Source organism: Bos grunniens, chromosome 6, assembly GCF_055505025.1.
Source record: "Bos grunniens cultivar Pamir isolate PY7600 chromosome 6, Bosgru_T2T1.0, whole genome shotgun sequence".
Lineage (NCBI taxonomy): Eukaryota > Metazoa > Chordata > Mammalia > Artiodactyla > Bovidae > Bos > Bos grunniens.
Window position 1 is genome coordinate 3,203,776 of NC_141170.1, and position 16,079 is coordinate 3,219,854.

The 16,079-nt window shown below is 58.3% G+C and overlaps 1 protein-coding gene across 1 annotated transcript in view; it reads right to left on the bottom strand.

Annotated features, from left to right (window-relative positions):
- Positions 1–345: 345 nt before the first annotated feature.
- The window catches only part of HTRA3 (HtrA serine peptidase 3), a 29,500-nt gene continuing 13,766 nt past the window's right edge, over positions 346–16,079 (bottom strand). Inside the window, exons 3-9 of the mRNA XM_086407430.1 lie at positions 13,419–13,641; positions 11,336–11,530; positions 10,062–10,094; positions 9,013–9,127; positions 4,874–4,922; positions 3,052–3,147; positions 346–1,457 (exon numbers count right to left, since the gene is read on the bottom strand). Of these exons, the coding sequence (XP_086263556.1) occupies positions 1,292–1,457; positions 3,052–3,147; positions 4,874–4,922; positions 9,013–9,127; positions 10,062–10,094; positions 11,336–11,530; positions 13,419–13,641 (877 nt within the window). The 3' untranslated portion in view covers positions 346–1,291. The remainder of the gene's footprint in view (positions 1,458–3,051; positions 3,148–4,873; positions 4,923–9,012; positions 9,128–10,061; positions 10,095–11,335; positions 11,531–13,418; positions 13,642–16,079) is intronic.

The following is a 16,079-nucleotide window of genomic DNA, read 5'->3' on the forward strand; positions in this document are numbered from 1 at the left end:
TGCACTGCACACGCGGTGGCTCGCCGTTGCCAGCCAGACACCTCTCCAAGCAGCCAGGAGGCCACTGCCAGGAGGTGGGTGGTCTCAGGACCCTCCTGTGTCAGGGGAGAGGCTCCTGCAATGGGGAGGGGAGGCATCTTACTGGGGACCAGGGGCCAGGAATCAAAGTGGGGAGCCCGGGGCTGAGGGGGGGGCGGCTGGGGCATGGCGATGCTCAGGCGCTGCTCTGGGCGGCGGACCCCGCCGCTGTCTCTGTGCCTGCTGACGGACGGGTCGGCTCTGGGTCAGGAGGAGCTGTGCAGCAGCAGGCAGGGGGCCCCAGATGCGCCCTGGCTGGCCCAGAACCACGTGCTTGTAAACTTTAATTTCCATACAGTAGAGAAACATACAGTACAAGCAACTCGGGGGCCGGACTACGCTGGGGAGCTCACGGGGTCACCCGGAAACAGGCTCCCCACCGAGAGGGGACCACCTGAGCTCCTGGGGATGCCATGAGTCCCCGCTACCCGCGGAACAGCTGGGGAGGCCAGCGGCTCAGTCCTCGCCTCCCCTTGCCCGCAGGTCCCAGCTTCCTCCGCAGTCCCCACCCCACCCCAGGGTCTTCTCCGGGAGGACAGGCCAGCCTCCCGGGAGGCAGGGGTGGGAGACACCCTCTGCTCTCTCTCTGCTTGCTTCTCCCCCACCTGGGAGGCCGGGGCTGGTCGCCAAGCCCTAGGGCTCGGCTAGGTCATCAGGGGATGCTTCACAGTGCCAGCTTCCGGCCAGACCCGCCACACCGGACTCTCAGTGGGGGCAGGTGAGCCAGGCAGACAGCCCTGGTCATTTAAGGTGATGGGCGCTGTGTTGTGGGGGGCAGAGAGACACCCCAGGGAGAGGAGGAGGCTGGGGGCCTGAGACCTGATCAGCGAGAGCTGGGGAGGTGTGGGTGGGGAAGGAACGGCAGGCGTTTACAGAGAAGTACCCTACGGACGGGTGCAAAGGCAGGAAGGTGGGAGAGAGGAGGGGTTTTAGGGGGAATACGAGAGTCTTCTAGATCTGGGAATGTGGGGGGCCCCCCGGAGCATTTGGGGGTGGCGTGGGGGGCACTGTGATGCGGCTGAGATGCGGGCCCCCGGCGAAGCCCAGCCAGCCTGTGGCTCCGGTCCTGGATGCCGGGAAGAGTCCGCTGGCTGTGCTGAGGACCGACCCGGGTCCTTCGTCCTGATCCCGCGAGGGCAGCGGCTCTGGAGGGAGCCAGCCCGCGGGCCCCGGTCCTTGGCGACGGGCGGGGTTGGGGGAGACGGCCCCACCTTCACAGGACCACCTCGGGCGCGATGCTGAAGAGCAGGTCGTCATTGCCGCGCCGCACCTCCAGCAGCAGGGGGGACTCGGTCAGCACGGCCTCCTGCAGCTCGCTCGAGTCGGCCAGGGGCCGCCCGTTGACCTTGACGATGATGTCTCCATCCTGGATGCCCCCCCTGCCAACGGGAGAGAGAGGCGGTCACAGCTCCTCTCCGAGAGGCCAGGGCTTGGGTGCCTCTAACAGCCTCAGGTTTAAGGAAAGTCATTTCAACAGGTGAGAACAGGGTCCTGACCGCCAGGCTCTCACCCCGGGCAGAGGCCACTGTCCAACCACCGGCTAACGCTTTGTCTGTTGACTTTTCTGTACAGCATGGGGAATGAAGTCATGTTCTGGCTGCGGCCTCCCAACCTGGGCCAAGGATGCGGCTCCGTGAGCCTCGGTTCCCGCCACTGCAGCCCTGGGTGGGGACGCTCTCGGCAAATCACAGCGAGGTCCAGGGTATCGATTCCACCACTGCGGCAGTTACTAAGACTTCCAGTCAGGGCTGGAACGAGCGAGGCCAGCCCCCTTCTGCACCTGACTTGCCGTGACCTTCCCCTCCATCCAGAGGGCAGGCAGAGTGGCACCGAGGTCAGGTTCGCGGGTGACAGGACCCAGATCCACACGGGCTAGCTGCATGACCTCAGAGGACTGACTGCGTCAAGGCCCAGTCTTCCCATCTGAGCAATGGGATGAGAGCCCACACCTCGTAGGCTGCAGTGAGGAGCCCCTGAGGGGACGCAGCTGGAACGCCCAGCTCACGACCCAGCCTGGGTCAGCCGCAGCCACCGTCGCCACCAAGCTCCCCTGTCCAGGGCACCCTGCGTGTGGCCACTCTCCCTGACGCCTGCCTGCTGCCCCAGCACCCCCAAATAGAGAGCCTGAGTTGGGGGTGATTACTCTTTGGCATCACAGATCTGTATCTCAACAATTTTTACTGCACGGCGGCTGTGGGCTGAGCACGCGTGCTGTGTTCAGGGCAGGAAGACTCCAGGGATCTGCATCTTCCAGCCCAGCACACAAAACAGAGAAAACAGGTCCTGTTGGGTTGAAGGGGCTGGGATACCCTCCTGCCTGGCTCCACTCACCACCCCCAGAGGGGCCCCAGACCCTACATGGGCCACTTCTTGCTCCTGAAGCTACACTTTAGAAGCAGGATCCAAAGGAGCCCACCCACTGCACAGAGGGACGCCAGGGAGGAGGCAGGGTGGGCGCTTGTTCGGCGCCGATCCAGGGCACAGGATCACGAGTGCCATCGCCCACCGCACGGCCTGCTTCAGCCCACCACGCTGCAACACTCGACCTTTCCCTCATCTTCAGGTTCCGAGAAGGCAAGGCTTTGTTCCCTAATTGATCTTGACAGTGTCCCGTGGGGGAGGAAGAGTAGGCAGAATCATACCCATTGCTGATGAGGAAACTGGCCAGGAAAGACCCAGGCTGACCCGCAAGGCTGGTGAGAGTCAGGCTGGCATGCAGTTCTCAGCTTGGGGGGTGAGGACCTCCACTGCACTGTCTCTCCAAACCCAAAGGGAAGGACATTCTGGGCCAAGGAGGGGACAGCCTTCGGCCTCCAGCCTGAGCCCAGCTTAGAGGACTGGCCAGGATCCCGCCTGCCATTTTCACGTTACACCACGTTGCCAGGAAGCTAAAAGTCATGCAAGGTCAGTGAAGTCCGGCCCAGGCCCCGAGCCCGCCCGCCCAACCTCCTTGCTTCCTCCGGTGGAGCTTACCTCTGAGAAGGTGAATTCGGAACAACTTCTTGCACGTAAATCCCACTGCTGACTGCTGGGAAGTCTGGGTTACTGGCCTTTAGCTCCTCCACCAAACTGAAAAGACAGTTCCACCGTTAAGGCACTTCTTCTGGGCCTCTAAGCTCACTTAGTACAAAGCTGCCCCCTCGTCCCCTCCTCCACCCAGGACGAGGAGTCTCCTCTGTGCCCCCACGCTGCAGGGGCCTGCCACTGACCACTCTGGGTTGTCACTGGTTCTTGTCTGTGACCCCCACTCAGCTCGGGCTCCTCGAAAGAAATCTCAGTGAGGGTGGATGATTCCAAGTGTGGAGAGGGGAGAGTGACGGACAGACGGGAGGATGAGCGGGAGGAGGGGTAAGGAGGGAAAGAAAGAAGAGGGATGGGAGATCAGATGGCGGGACGGAGGGAAGGAAAGAGTGACGGATAGACGGGCAGACAGAAGGAGGATGAACAGACAACAGGTGAACGTGGAGAGACAGAAGGCTGGAAGGATGGTGTAACGGATGGCTGGACGGAAGGCCGGGTGGATGGATGGCTGGATGGAAGAGAAAAATGACACCTTTAGATGGTAAATTGACACACTGGTCTTGATTCCAAATTGCTTTCAGGTTTACTCCCCAGAGGAACCGCTGCCGACACAGGAAGGAATGTCATCTTAGGGACTGTGTGGGTGGGAGGGTCCCTCAGATGAGCTGAGTTAGCCCCAGAGCTCCCCAGCGCAGTGACCTCTTCCTTCTCCAAATCCCTGGACTTTGCATTTTCTTCCCTTCGGCCTCCCTTCCTTCTTCCCTGTCCCTCCTCTTCCCCAGCCCCTCCCCTATTTCATGCACTCAGAATTTGCAGACACCTGCTCTGTTATAGTCCCGGCCCTGGGGGTGAGCAGGACACAGCCCTTGCTCACAGAGAGCTCGTGGCCAAGGTTGGGAGTGGGCAGCTCTCACATCGGGGGACCCAGTGCAAGCTGGGGAGGGAAGCGCAGCTGTGTAATTGAAGAGGAGACATCTCCTCCCCTTGAAGTGGCCTCCGGGCAGGGAGAATGGTGTCCCCTTCCCAGAATTCAAGTCTGCTCAGGCCTCAGAACGTGACCTTGTTTAGACATAGCGACTTGGCTGATTCACCTGGTTAAGAATCTTGAGATGAGAGCAGCCTGACTTAGGGTGGTCCCGAAATCCAATGGCTGGTGTTTTTATCAGAGAAAGAAGAGGGAGAAGGCAGCAGGGGCCACCCTCCTTGGACCAGCCCAGCTCCTGTGTGATCAGGCGCTCAGAGTCACCTCTCCCCACGTGGCTGCTCTTGAGAGTCTGGGAGATATCCTGGCTCTAATCTGGGGGCTACGTGCCCACCATGCAATGAGAAAGGCAGAGCTTGTAGTGATGCAAATACAACCCAAAAAACACCCAGAACCACTAGAAGCTGGGAGATACAAGGAAGGACCCTTCCCTGAAGCATCCATGGAGTTCAGCCCTGTTGATCCCTTGAGTTTGGACTGAGGGCTTCCAGAACTATTGACAGAAAGGATTTCTGTTGTTTTAAGCCACTAACTTGGGGTCATTTGTTATGGTAGCCCCAGGAAAACTAATCTGGGAGGCTTCCTGGAGGAGGAGCACCTGAACGGAGTCCTTTGGATCAGGCTGAGGGGGAAAGGTGTTCCAGGCTGCGGGACTGACCTGAGCAAAGGCTCAGAAGCCTGATGCGTCTGGTCCATGGGAGCACCTGCCGGTGGCCAGGCCCACTGGGGCCAGGGCCCGGGAGGAGTGTGGGGGTGAGGGGCGGCGGGCGCCAGCATCCTTCGGACACTCACCTTGGTGTGATGGTCCTCATCCGGATGCCGATGAAGCGCTTCTTCCAGTCTAGAAACAGAGCGTGTCGGGACTTGGTTACAGCTGCCATGGAGGCCTCAGTACTCCCCGAGGGGCCTGGGCAGGGAGCAGAGGCAGCAGGAGCTACGCCCCTGGGGCCAGCCCAGCCCCTGTGTCCTCAGGAGCCCAGAGGCACCACTCCCCACGTGGCTACTCCTGAGGGCCTGGGAGAGGCCGTGGTTCTGATCTGGGGGCTTCGGGCCCTCCCTCATCGTTGGGCACCATTCACCCACATCAGCTCTGACATCTGCTCTCTTGCTGGGCCCCCTACCCGACCCCAGTGGACAGTGGACCCACCTGCCCCAGCCTCCATCCCACAGGCTCCCCAAGTCGCCTTGCCATGATCTGAACTGGTCACCTTCTCCTGCCTTCTCCAAAAACCAGATATTAATTGATAACACCCAGTGAGCTCTAACGACGTGGCAGGCCCCTGGCTGGAGCAATACAAACATAGACGGCTAAGGTGGTAGCTCTGTGCCCCCAGCTTCTCCAGCCTGTGACTTAGCAGGTGTCTTAGACTCCACAACAACCTTCACATAGTCTAACCCTAAACATGGTGAAGGACCGGGCAGGCTGGTGTGCTGCATTCCGTGGGGTCACAAAGAGCCGGGCACGACTGAGCGACTGAACAACAGCAACAAACACTAAAGCAGTCTCAGCACATTTTTAAATTTTGTATCACAAAACTGTGCTCCCTGGCCACAGTGGAATTAAACCACAAGGTCTCTACACAATTCACAATAACTTAGAAAGTAAATATACATACTGCTAAATAACCCAACTTTAAGGAATAGATCAAAAGAGAAATTAGAAGGCATTTTAAATTGAAAAAACAAAACCAGATACAACATGCCAAACTTCGTGGGGTGGAGGCAAAGCTGTACCTAGAGGGAAATTAATAGCACTACAAGTACCAATATCAGAAAAAAAGAGAGATATCCAATCAGTGACTTCAGCCTTCTCCTTAAAACTAGAAAAAGAAGATCAAATGAAATCTAATGTAGGCAGAAGAAAAGAAATAATAAAGAGTAGAAATCAAAGAAATAGAAAGTGGAAAACGTGGAGAAAATAAATGAAAACCAAAAGTTGATTTTTCGTAATCAACAAAATTGATACGTTTTTAGCCAGACTAATTAGGGGGAAAAAAGACACAATGATCAGTATCAAGAATGGGAGAGGTGACATCACTACAGATTCGATAGGTATTAAGAAGATAAGAGACTAATATGAACAACTAGGGCTCAATAAACTTGACCACAGAGGTAAACGGAACCAATTTCTTGAAAATTTCAGACTACGAAAGTTCACTCAGGAAGCAACGATAACCTCCATAGCCCTATATGGGCTTCCCTAGTCACTCAGACAGTAAAGAATCTGTCTGTGATGCAGGAGACCTGGATTCCATCCCTGGGTCAGGAAGGTCCCCTGGAGAAGGGAACAGCAACCCACTGCAGTATTCTTGCCTGGAGAATGCCATGGACAGGGGAGCCTGGTGGGCTACAGGCCAGGGGACTGCAAAGAGTCAGATAAGACTGAGGGACTAACACTTTTTATAGCCCCACATCTATTACAGAAATTGAAATAGTTAAAAATCTTGCCACAAAGTAACTTCAAGCCCAGACGGTCTTATAGGAGAAGTCTAACGGATGCCTAAGGAAGATACCATATCAGTTCTACACAAACGGGTCTAGAAACTGAAAATGAGTGGCTATTTCTGTGATACTGTGACCAATAATAAGAAATGTATACATATTTTGGTCTTCATCCAGGGTTCCTAACACATAGCTCCTGAAACTTTTGTACTTCCCTAAAGTGATCAGATTTCTAAGGGACATTTTTTTCTCACAGCTCCTGAAATAGTTCCAGACCTCTAAAGGTGAAATTGTTATTGTTGTTCAGTCACTCAGTCGTGTCCGACTCTTTGCAATCCCATGGACTGCAGCACGCCAGGCTTCCCTGTCCTTCACCATCTCCTGTTCATTGAGTCCATGATGCCATCCAACCATCTCATCCTCTGTCGTCCCCTTCTCCTCCTGTTCTCAATCTTTCCTAACATCAGGGTCTTTTCCAATGTGACAATTTTCTTTGCATCAGGTGGCCAAAATACTGGAGCTTCAGCTTCAGCATCAGTCCTTCCAATGAATATTCCATTGTTGATTTCCTTTAGGATGGACTGGTTTGATCTCTTTGCTGTCCACAGACTCTCAAGGGTCTTCTCCAGCACCACAGTTTGAAAGCATCAATTCTTTGGTACTCAGCCTTCTTCTTCCTTTTTGTTTTTTTTTTTGTTTTTTGGCGCTCAGCCTTCCTTATGGTCTAACTCTCACTTGGCTTTTCGTTATTCACAAGTCCCTTTCAATCACATTTGACTTTATGTTAATGAGGTAAGTTTTGGAAAGCCCCTAAGGGTGTCAGTTGGTTGCAAGGGGAACCGACCACGTAATTGGAAGATTGGAACGTTTCTCCTCAGCCTTCTCTGCCTTGCTTCAGGGAGAGGAGATGAACTAGAGGTTGAATCAATTGCCAGTGGCTAATAACTTATTCAGAGGCTTCCCTTGTGGCTCAGATGGTACAGTCCGTCTGCAATGCAGGAGACCCAGCTTCAATCCCTGGGTAGGGGAGATCCCCTGGAGGAGGGCATGGCAATCCACTCTGGTATTCTTGCCTGGAGAACCTCATGGACAGAGAAGCTACGGTCGACAGTAGATGGGCTCCAGTCCATGGGGTCGCACAGAGTCGAACACGACTGAGTGACTAACACACACACAGCAGCCTAGTCAACCATGCCTATGTCGTGCAGCCGCCACAAAATCCCAGAAAGATGCGTTTGAAGAGCTTCTGGGTTGGCGATTGTGTGGAGGTGCACCCAGAGACCATGGGCTCCGCATCCTTCCCCCACACCTTGCCTTACAAATCTCTTCATCAGGCTGTTCCTGAGACATATGCTTTACAATAAACTGGTTATCTGTTGAGAAAACAGTCTTCCTGCTCTAGCAAACGATCCAACCCAAGAAAGGGGTCATGGGCAATTCTGATTTATAGTCAGTGTGCAATTGGCATCTGAAGGCAGGGCTGGGACAGTCATAGGACTGAGCCCTTAACTTGTGGGGTCTGATGCTATCTCCAGGTAGACAGTGTCAGAATTGAGTTAAATTGTAAGACACTCAGCTTGGCAGGGAGAAACCCCACTTATTGCTGACCAGATGTGTCAGAAGTAAAATAGCACTGCAGTAGAAAACGGAGAGTAGAAGAGACAGACAGGGGAATGTTTTTCCTAAGCCACTTCTCAACTCATTATCCCAACACCAAACCAGAAAGAGAACTAGACCCACATTCCTCATGAAGATAGACGTGGAAAGTCTTGAAATGCTTTCAGCAAATCAAGTGTAGCAATATATAAAGCAGGATAATACATCACGACTAAGTGAGCTTTATTCCAGGAATGCAAGGATAGTTTAATATTATAAAACCAACCAAAGAAATTTACCATATCAAAAGATGAAGAAGGAAAACCACCATCTCAAAAACTAGATAGATAAAAAGATGCAGGGGGGGTGGATGCATGAATGAACAGAGGGAGGGATGGGAGGAAGGAAAGCAAGAAAAAGAAGGTAGAAAGGAAGGACAGGTGGATGAAGCGATGAGTGGATGGATGGATGAGTTGGTGCGTGGGTGGGACGGTGGGTGGGAGGATGGATGGGTGGGTTGGTGAGTAGGTGGATGGGCTGGTGGGTGGGAGGGCAGATGGGTTAATGGGATAGAAGGAAGTTCTATCTGGGTCTGGCAACTATGGAGTGGCTCAGATGAGTGAAACCTAGGGGCCACCACCTTAGGAGGTGGGAGGTGAGGTGGACGATCCCCAGCCAGAGGGGACCGTCTAGAGGGATGCGGGTGGTCATCGTCATGAGGTGAGGAGAGGATGGGAGAGAGGCTGAGGTATCCCCGGTTGGGGGTCTTGAGACATCAGGGTGAGCTGGGCAGTGGGTGCCATCACAGAGCATGGTGGGATCGCCTGGCCCTGCTGGAGGCTTTGAGCTCAGCCCTGGGGCAGTGTCCCTGACCCCACGTGGGGGCTCCGTACCTTTGCCAGTCTTGTCCTGGAACTCTGAGAGGAAGCGCATGATGCGGTCTGAGGGGATGGCAAAGGAGATGCCGGCCGCGACCTTGAGTGTGTTGATGCCAATGACCTCACCGTCCTGGGCGGGAGATCAGAGCGGGCAGTCACTCCGAGAGCCCAAGTGGCCACTGCCCTCAGTGGCAGAGCAGCGTGTCCGTGCGACTCGGCTCCCAGACCAGGGGCCCTGGCCGTCAGCGCCCTCCCTGAGAAGCTCCCTAAAGGTGCTCCAGGGTCCAGGTCTGAGTCAGGGACCCCCACCTCTCCCGCCGTTTGCCTCCACAGCTGACCCCTAGCTGCATCACTGCAGAGTGTTGACCTGGGAAGCTACAGTCTGCCCCCGAGAAGCTGTGTCTACTGACCGAGGACGCCCCCAGCCAGCCTTCTGAGGGGCTGGAGCCAAGAGGGACATGGTGAGACTGGGGGACCCTCTATCCCCTCTTTCGAGAAGCAGGGTGGGGGAACATGGGGTCAGGGCAGCCCCCAGCATCCTCCACTATCTGTCCCTTTCGAGCTGGGCTCCCTCCCTGTCCTGCCCTCCCCCGCCAGGAGGCGGGTGCTGCTTGGCCTGATCTGCCACCTGAGACCCCACTCCTGGACGCAGCTCCTCCCAGGGGTGCCCGGCAGACACCCCTGCCCCAGCGCTCCTGCGGGACCCCGCCTGCGTCTATCCTTACACGGCCCAGACACCAGCCCCAGAGGTGCGTGGCAAGCCCAGCTCCTCTCCCGTCAACATGATGTGGGGACCGGCCCCTGACCCGTGTCCCCTGCCCCAGGCCCACCACAGGCACCGGGTCCTGCTGCTCTGAGACCTCCCTCGCTCCTCCGACAGCATCAGCTCCCCTGGGGGCAGCACATGCTTGGGGTTGCATCCTCCTCCGGAGCCCCCAGACCATTGGGTGTGAAGGCACGAGGGCTGTGTTCTGGGCCCCAAGTCCCCCTCGAGGCTGTGCCGCCCATCCCAGTGTGAACAGGGCCCCAGAAAACCGCAGGCCCCTGCCCCAGGGGACACTCACCAGGTTCACCAGCGGTCCCCCGGAGTTCCCGTACTGCAGGGAGGAAATGCACGTCAGCCAGGCCCCGCACCTCCCCTCCTGGAGGGCTTCTGAAGCTTTTTCTTTAGAAACTACCATCCAACGGGCCCAGAAACATGTAATTGAATTTCCTCCCCCAACAGGGTTGAATGGAGAAGGAAATGGCAACCCACTCCATTATTCTTGCCTGGAAAATTCCATGGATAGAGGAGCCTGGCAGGCTACAGTCCATGGGGTCGCAAAGAGTCAGACACGACTGAAGCAACTGAGCACAACAGGCTTAATAGGCCTCAGCGCCCATTCCACAGACAAGAAGGCTGAGGCCCGCAGTGGCCAAGTGCACGGTCGTCTCTGATCATCGGGGTCTGAGCTGGCCGGCACTGTCCGCCCAGACCTCATGGGCTCCCTCCAGCCTCTCATCCATGTCTCCACCCTCCCCGGTGGATGCAGGACAGGGCACCGTTTCTCATCCCACTGGCATCGAGAAGTCTTTCAAAGACCAACACTTCCCAGAAGAGGGTTTGCTGCTGCTAAGTTGCTTCAGTCGTGTCTGACTCTGTGTGACCCCATAGACGGCAGCCCACCAGGCTCCCCTATCCCGGGGATTCTCCAGGCAAGAACACTGGAGTGGGTCGCCATTTCCTTCCCCAATGCATGAAAACTGAAAAATGAAAGTGAAGTCGCTCAGTCGTGTCCAACTCTTAGAGACCCCATGGACTGCAGCCTACCAGGCTCCCTGTCCATGGGATTTTCCAGGCAAGAACACTGGAGTGGGGTGCCATTGCCTTCTCCGAACCATGGTAAAGCAGAGAGGTGGCAGGCGCTGGGTGTCTGGACAAACGGCTTTGTGAATGTAAGACGTGGCATCCAATAGGATAATAATAGTAGCAGCAATAATAATGGTAATGATGTTGTTGGGGTGTGTGATTTAGGCAAAAATATTTCTGAGGTCTTGGCTGCATCTCTACGACTCTAAAGGACTGTCCCGGGTCAGGGCTGCGGCCTCTGAGACTTAGAGGGCCAGCCTGGTGCCCACGGGCAGAAGTCCCGGGAGTCAGAGCTGCACTTAATGTAAAGAAAGAACTTTCCACCAGTGGACATATTGGAGAGATAGACGGGCTGTGGGGGGCGGGGCTGTGGGGGGCGGGGCTGTGGGGGGCGGGGCTGTGGGGGCGGGGCTATGGGGGCGGGGCTCCGGGGCGGGGCTCCGGGGCGGCGCTCTGAGGACCCGCCTTGAGGCCGCTGTGCACACTCACATTGATGATGGCGTCTGTCTGAATGTAGTCCATGTCAGAGTCCCGGAGGCCCAGCTCCCGGCCATCCCGTTGGGCTGTGCTGACGATGCCGGTGGTCACCGTGTTCTGCAGGGCGAAGGGGCTGCCGATGGCCACCACAAACTCGCCGGGCCGCAGGTCTGCCGAGTGGCCCAGCAGCAGCGCAGGGAGCTTTTTCTGGGGGTGGGGGGAGGTGGGGAGGGCACGGGAAGGGAAGCTCAGTGGTGGGCCTTTGGTGGGACCAGAGCCAAATTATGGCCAGGCCCCGGGCAGGGTGGTCCCCGGAGCAGTTGGACAGAGCCATCAGGGTGCAGGCCAAAGCAAGGCTGGCTGACCCTTGGGGGCCACCAGACCCAGGGCTGGCATTTGCAGAGCAGGGGCTCAGCCCACCAGCGACCACAGGTCTCCCCAAGGCAAGCCACAAGGTCCACATCAGGGAGGACACAGAGAGGTCTGGCTGGGCACAGCCTGGAGGCACAGCCGCGCCCAGATCCCAGGGGCCTCTGCTGACTCTGGAGGTCAGAGGCCAGGACTCTGAGCCACAGACCCTCAGGACTGTGGGCTCCATCCGTCCAGCCTCTCCTCCCGTGTCAGGAGCGTCCCCTACGTACTGTCTGCCTCTAAGTCAAGTAAGAAGTTTTCTGTTTTTCACAGCAGCTCTTGATAAAGCAGGAAAAATGCTGTACACAGAAGTGAGGGTTAAGGAGGCGTTGAGCAGCTGTGCCCACGTGGGAGGCATGGAGCCTCAACGTGCCACGTTCTGTGCTGCTGGGCAGTGAAGCCTCAGCAAGAGGCACACGGGGTCCCAGGTGAGGACCCAGGGAGCGGCATCTGGGACGAGGACCCAGAGGGGACAACGCAGGTCAGCAGCTTTCCCCAAAGCCCAGTTTAACGCAGGGCTGGGGGCTGGAAGTCAGACCTGTGGTCATGAGAACCCCTGCAGGCACTGGGAGCATCTGAGCACCAGGACATCTGGTCTTACTGACCCTGCCAGCATCTTTGGTGGCTGCTAGAATGCACCCCTCCACTCCCCAGGGGGAGATTCCAGTGCCTGGAAGGGGAGAGACCAAGTGGCCACCCACCCAGGGCTCCGAACGGCTCTGCCTCTCCCCACGGGGGTCCTCGAGCAGGGGGCGCATACTATGGCCCTTGGCCAAATCCAGCAGCCTCTTCTGTAAACACATCTTTCCCTGGACCGCAGCCCAGCCATCTGTCTGGCCTGTGGCTGCCTTCCCAGGACGGTTCAGAGTGGAGAGGTTGCGACAGAGACCACAGGGCCCGTGAAGCCTATATCGTTCACTGTCCACACTTCACGGAAAACGTCTGCCAACCTCTGACCTTGAGTGCGGCCCTCTCGTCACCCCCAGGTTCCCCGTCTCCAACATAGAGATGGTGCCCCGGGCTCAGGGATGACTGTGACAGGGCTCCGAAAGTGGGCAAGGGTCTGTCTCCCTTAGGATAATTTCATGGAGTCACTGAATTCCCTTTCACGTGACCAGGTGAGAGGAGGCCTCCTTGCAAGACATCGATCATCTCAAGTCCTGGCAACTTTTATTCAGAAAGAGCAGAAGCTGGGTGCAAGCTCAACCAAGCTGGACTCACCAGCCCACATGGGCCCGCCCCCAACCCCCGCCCATCCGCATGGACTGCATGGCGTGGGCAGGGCACAGATCACCCCAGGTGAGCCCACAGCGCCCCATGGAGCCGGGACCACGAAGCTGAACAGCAATAAACATGCAGGAGGGAGTCATCCCTTCTGTGACCCCCAGGGGGACAGTGGCATCTCCAGGAATAGGCCCAGGAAGGACAATGGAAGGGTCCCCGGCCCTGGAGACTCGCCACCCTCCGTGTGGGAGCCGCACATTTCCTGGACAGCAGCCGGGCCACTTAGGGCCCTGCAGGGCGGTGTCCAGACATTGGGGTTCTAGTCTCACTAGACCCAAGACTAGGACACGTTGCCAGTCCCCAGGGGCCTCGGTTCCTCTGACTGTCTGACGGGAAAGTGGCGCTGAAGGTCTCTGAGCCCCAGGGTCCAGGAAAGGCTCCCCACCCCCCACCCACTCACCTTGGGGTGGATCTTGATGGTGGCGATGTCCGACTTCTTGTCGATGTCCTTGATGGTGGCCTCATAGGTGTCACCATTCTGCAGCTGCACTTTGAGCTGCTGCCGGCCCGAGACGGTGTTGGTGCTGGACACCACGTGTGCGTTGGTGACAATCAGGCCCGCCTCCGACATGATGAAGCCTGAGCCGCTGGACAGGGGCACGTTGCGGCCAAACAGAGGGTGTCTGTGGGGGAGGCAGGTGGGTGCGCTGGGTCAGGACTGCGGGTAGGGGCGGCCACAGCCAGGGTCTGGGGGAGACGAGCATCCACCAGGCCTTAGGATTGAATCCTGGCTCTGCCACCTCCTGGCTGTGGCCTTGGCCAGTCGTTAAGTCTGGACCCATTTCACAGCCACAGAGGGGGACGATGGCCTGTGACTTGCCATTTGCGAGGACGAGATGCAAGGCCTGTGAATGTCAGCACCGTGACGACGCAGCAGGCACTTCCTGCCCTGGAGCCAGACAGACCAGGATTGTAACCTTGAGTCCGGTCCCCACTTACACCTGCCTGACTGTGGACAGCCAGGAGGGTGACCCCTCTGGGCCTCAGTCTCCCACTCTGGGAAATGGGCCGATACCACCTGCTCCAGCAAGCAGGGTGCCCGTCTGCAGGCAGTCGGTCAGCAAGCCATAGGGAAGACAGGAGGATGTGCACACAGCTCCATGGGACTCAGCAGGTCCCCGGGGAACGTCAGCGTCCCAGATCTCCAGCTGCACAGAGACAGGGTCGTAAACACTGAGGGGCCCATGCTCCCACCTCCCTCCGGTGCCTTGGCTGCCTGCCCCGAAGCCCTTGGAAGGCTCAGGGCCTTCCCCGGGGAGGGTTGCCTCTGTCTCTGGGGCCGCAGTGCAGGGCCTGGACGGGGCAGGTCAAGCATGCCCGAGGCTGCTGGAGAGACACCAGCCATAAAGGGTCTAACTCTGTGTGTGTGTGTGTGTGTGTGTGTGTGTGTGTGAGGGGGCGGGGATGGGGAAGGGCAGGGAGGAAGAGCGGAGCAGATCTCTGGGAAGCACAGAAACGCCACCTCCCCAGCAGGTCAGGAACAACCAAGGTCACCGAGAGCGCCCACGGAGCCAGGGACCGCGTCCCACCGTGCTCACGGCCGCCCTACAGGAGACAGAGGCCCCCCAGTTCACAGGTGGGCAGACAAGGCCTGAAGCCGCCCGGGTCAGTGGAGGTGGCGTCAGCCCATTTCCTGGATGAGGAGACTGAGGCTCAGAGGGGTCAGCCTCCTGTCCGCAGTCAGTTCATAGGTGGGGACCCAAGCCCGGGGACATGAACCAGCCGCCCGGGTCAGGCAGGGGAAGGGCAGAGCCAGGTTTTGACCTGGGCAACCTGGTCACTCAGCCCCTCCACGCGATGACCAGAGCATCTGTCCGCTCAGGCCTGAGACCAGCTCCTGCCTCCACCCGGTTCCGTGCGGTTCCCTGAGCAGACCCGAGCCCTGTGGGGCCTGCTGGGTGCAGGACTCGCCTCAGGTCTGAGGAAGAGCCCCAGGCAGTCCAGGGCCTCCCCCCGCGCACTCCGGGGTCACAGCCGGAGGTGCCTGTGCTGGAGGACCACGCTGCCTGTGTCTGGGATGGCGCCCACCTCAGCCTCACCCCACCCCCACCCCGGGATGTCAGCTTCCAGGGAAGGCTGGACCCAGCGTTGCTGCCTCCCGCTGTGGTCAGCAACTAGCTGGTTCAGGGGCTGGTGTCTGGAAGGACGCTGCCCCCGCAACAAGCCACCTGGAAGGCCAAGGACGGGCCATTCACACGTTGGGCTGCCGTTTCCTTAAAGACACATTTCAGGGTCTGGGGCCCGTGGCAAAGGCAGTGAGGGGGTCAGCGTGTTGCAGGGGGATGGGCTTGGCTCTAAGACGCCAGAGCCCCGGGGGGCATCCCTGAGCCTGCGGCAGCGGCCCAGGCCTCTGTTTCCACATCCAGAAAATGGGGACATGGGAGCCTGCCTTCCCAACCTGTGGGAGGGCCTCAGAGTGCGGTGCACGCCCTGTCGGTCAGCGCTGAGGGGCGGGCGGCTGGGCCTGGCTGTCTCCTCCGGGAGGCGGCACCAGGCCGGGGCGATGGGAGAAGCTCAGAAGGGCAGAAAGGGCAGCCTGTGGGGCGACAGGCACAGAGCGGGTTCCGAGGACCATGCTGAGCTCGCTCCAGGCGTCCGCTTGTCCTCTGGAGCACCGCTGGTGCTGAGCACCACCCCAGGCCTCCAGAGGTTGGGAGCGGGATGCCGGGAGACAGGGGCTCCCACTGGTCAAGCCCCACAGCCAGTGGGCAGGGGCCAAGTCCCATGCTGGGGCTAGGAGTCAGCGTGGGAGCGATTCTGCCCACTCCCGGCCCCTTGCCCAGGATGCGGTGGGGGGCGGGCTGCCTCGTCCCTATGCCTTGGTGGGGCTTGATGCTGGCAGCCCCCACCGCTCGAGGAAAGCTTTGTGAAGTCAAGTGAGGCCCTGGGGTTGTGGCCGAGGTCTTGGTGATGGTCCCCTCGGGCAGCGTGGCATGCAAGGAGCTGGCTCCCTCCGACTCCAACAGGATGGAAGTGGGGGGGTCTGACCCTGTGTGTCCCGTCTGGGCCCCTGCCGGCCCCTTCCACACACAGTGGCCGTGAGGTTAAGACAGAGCTGCAG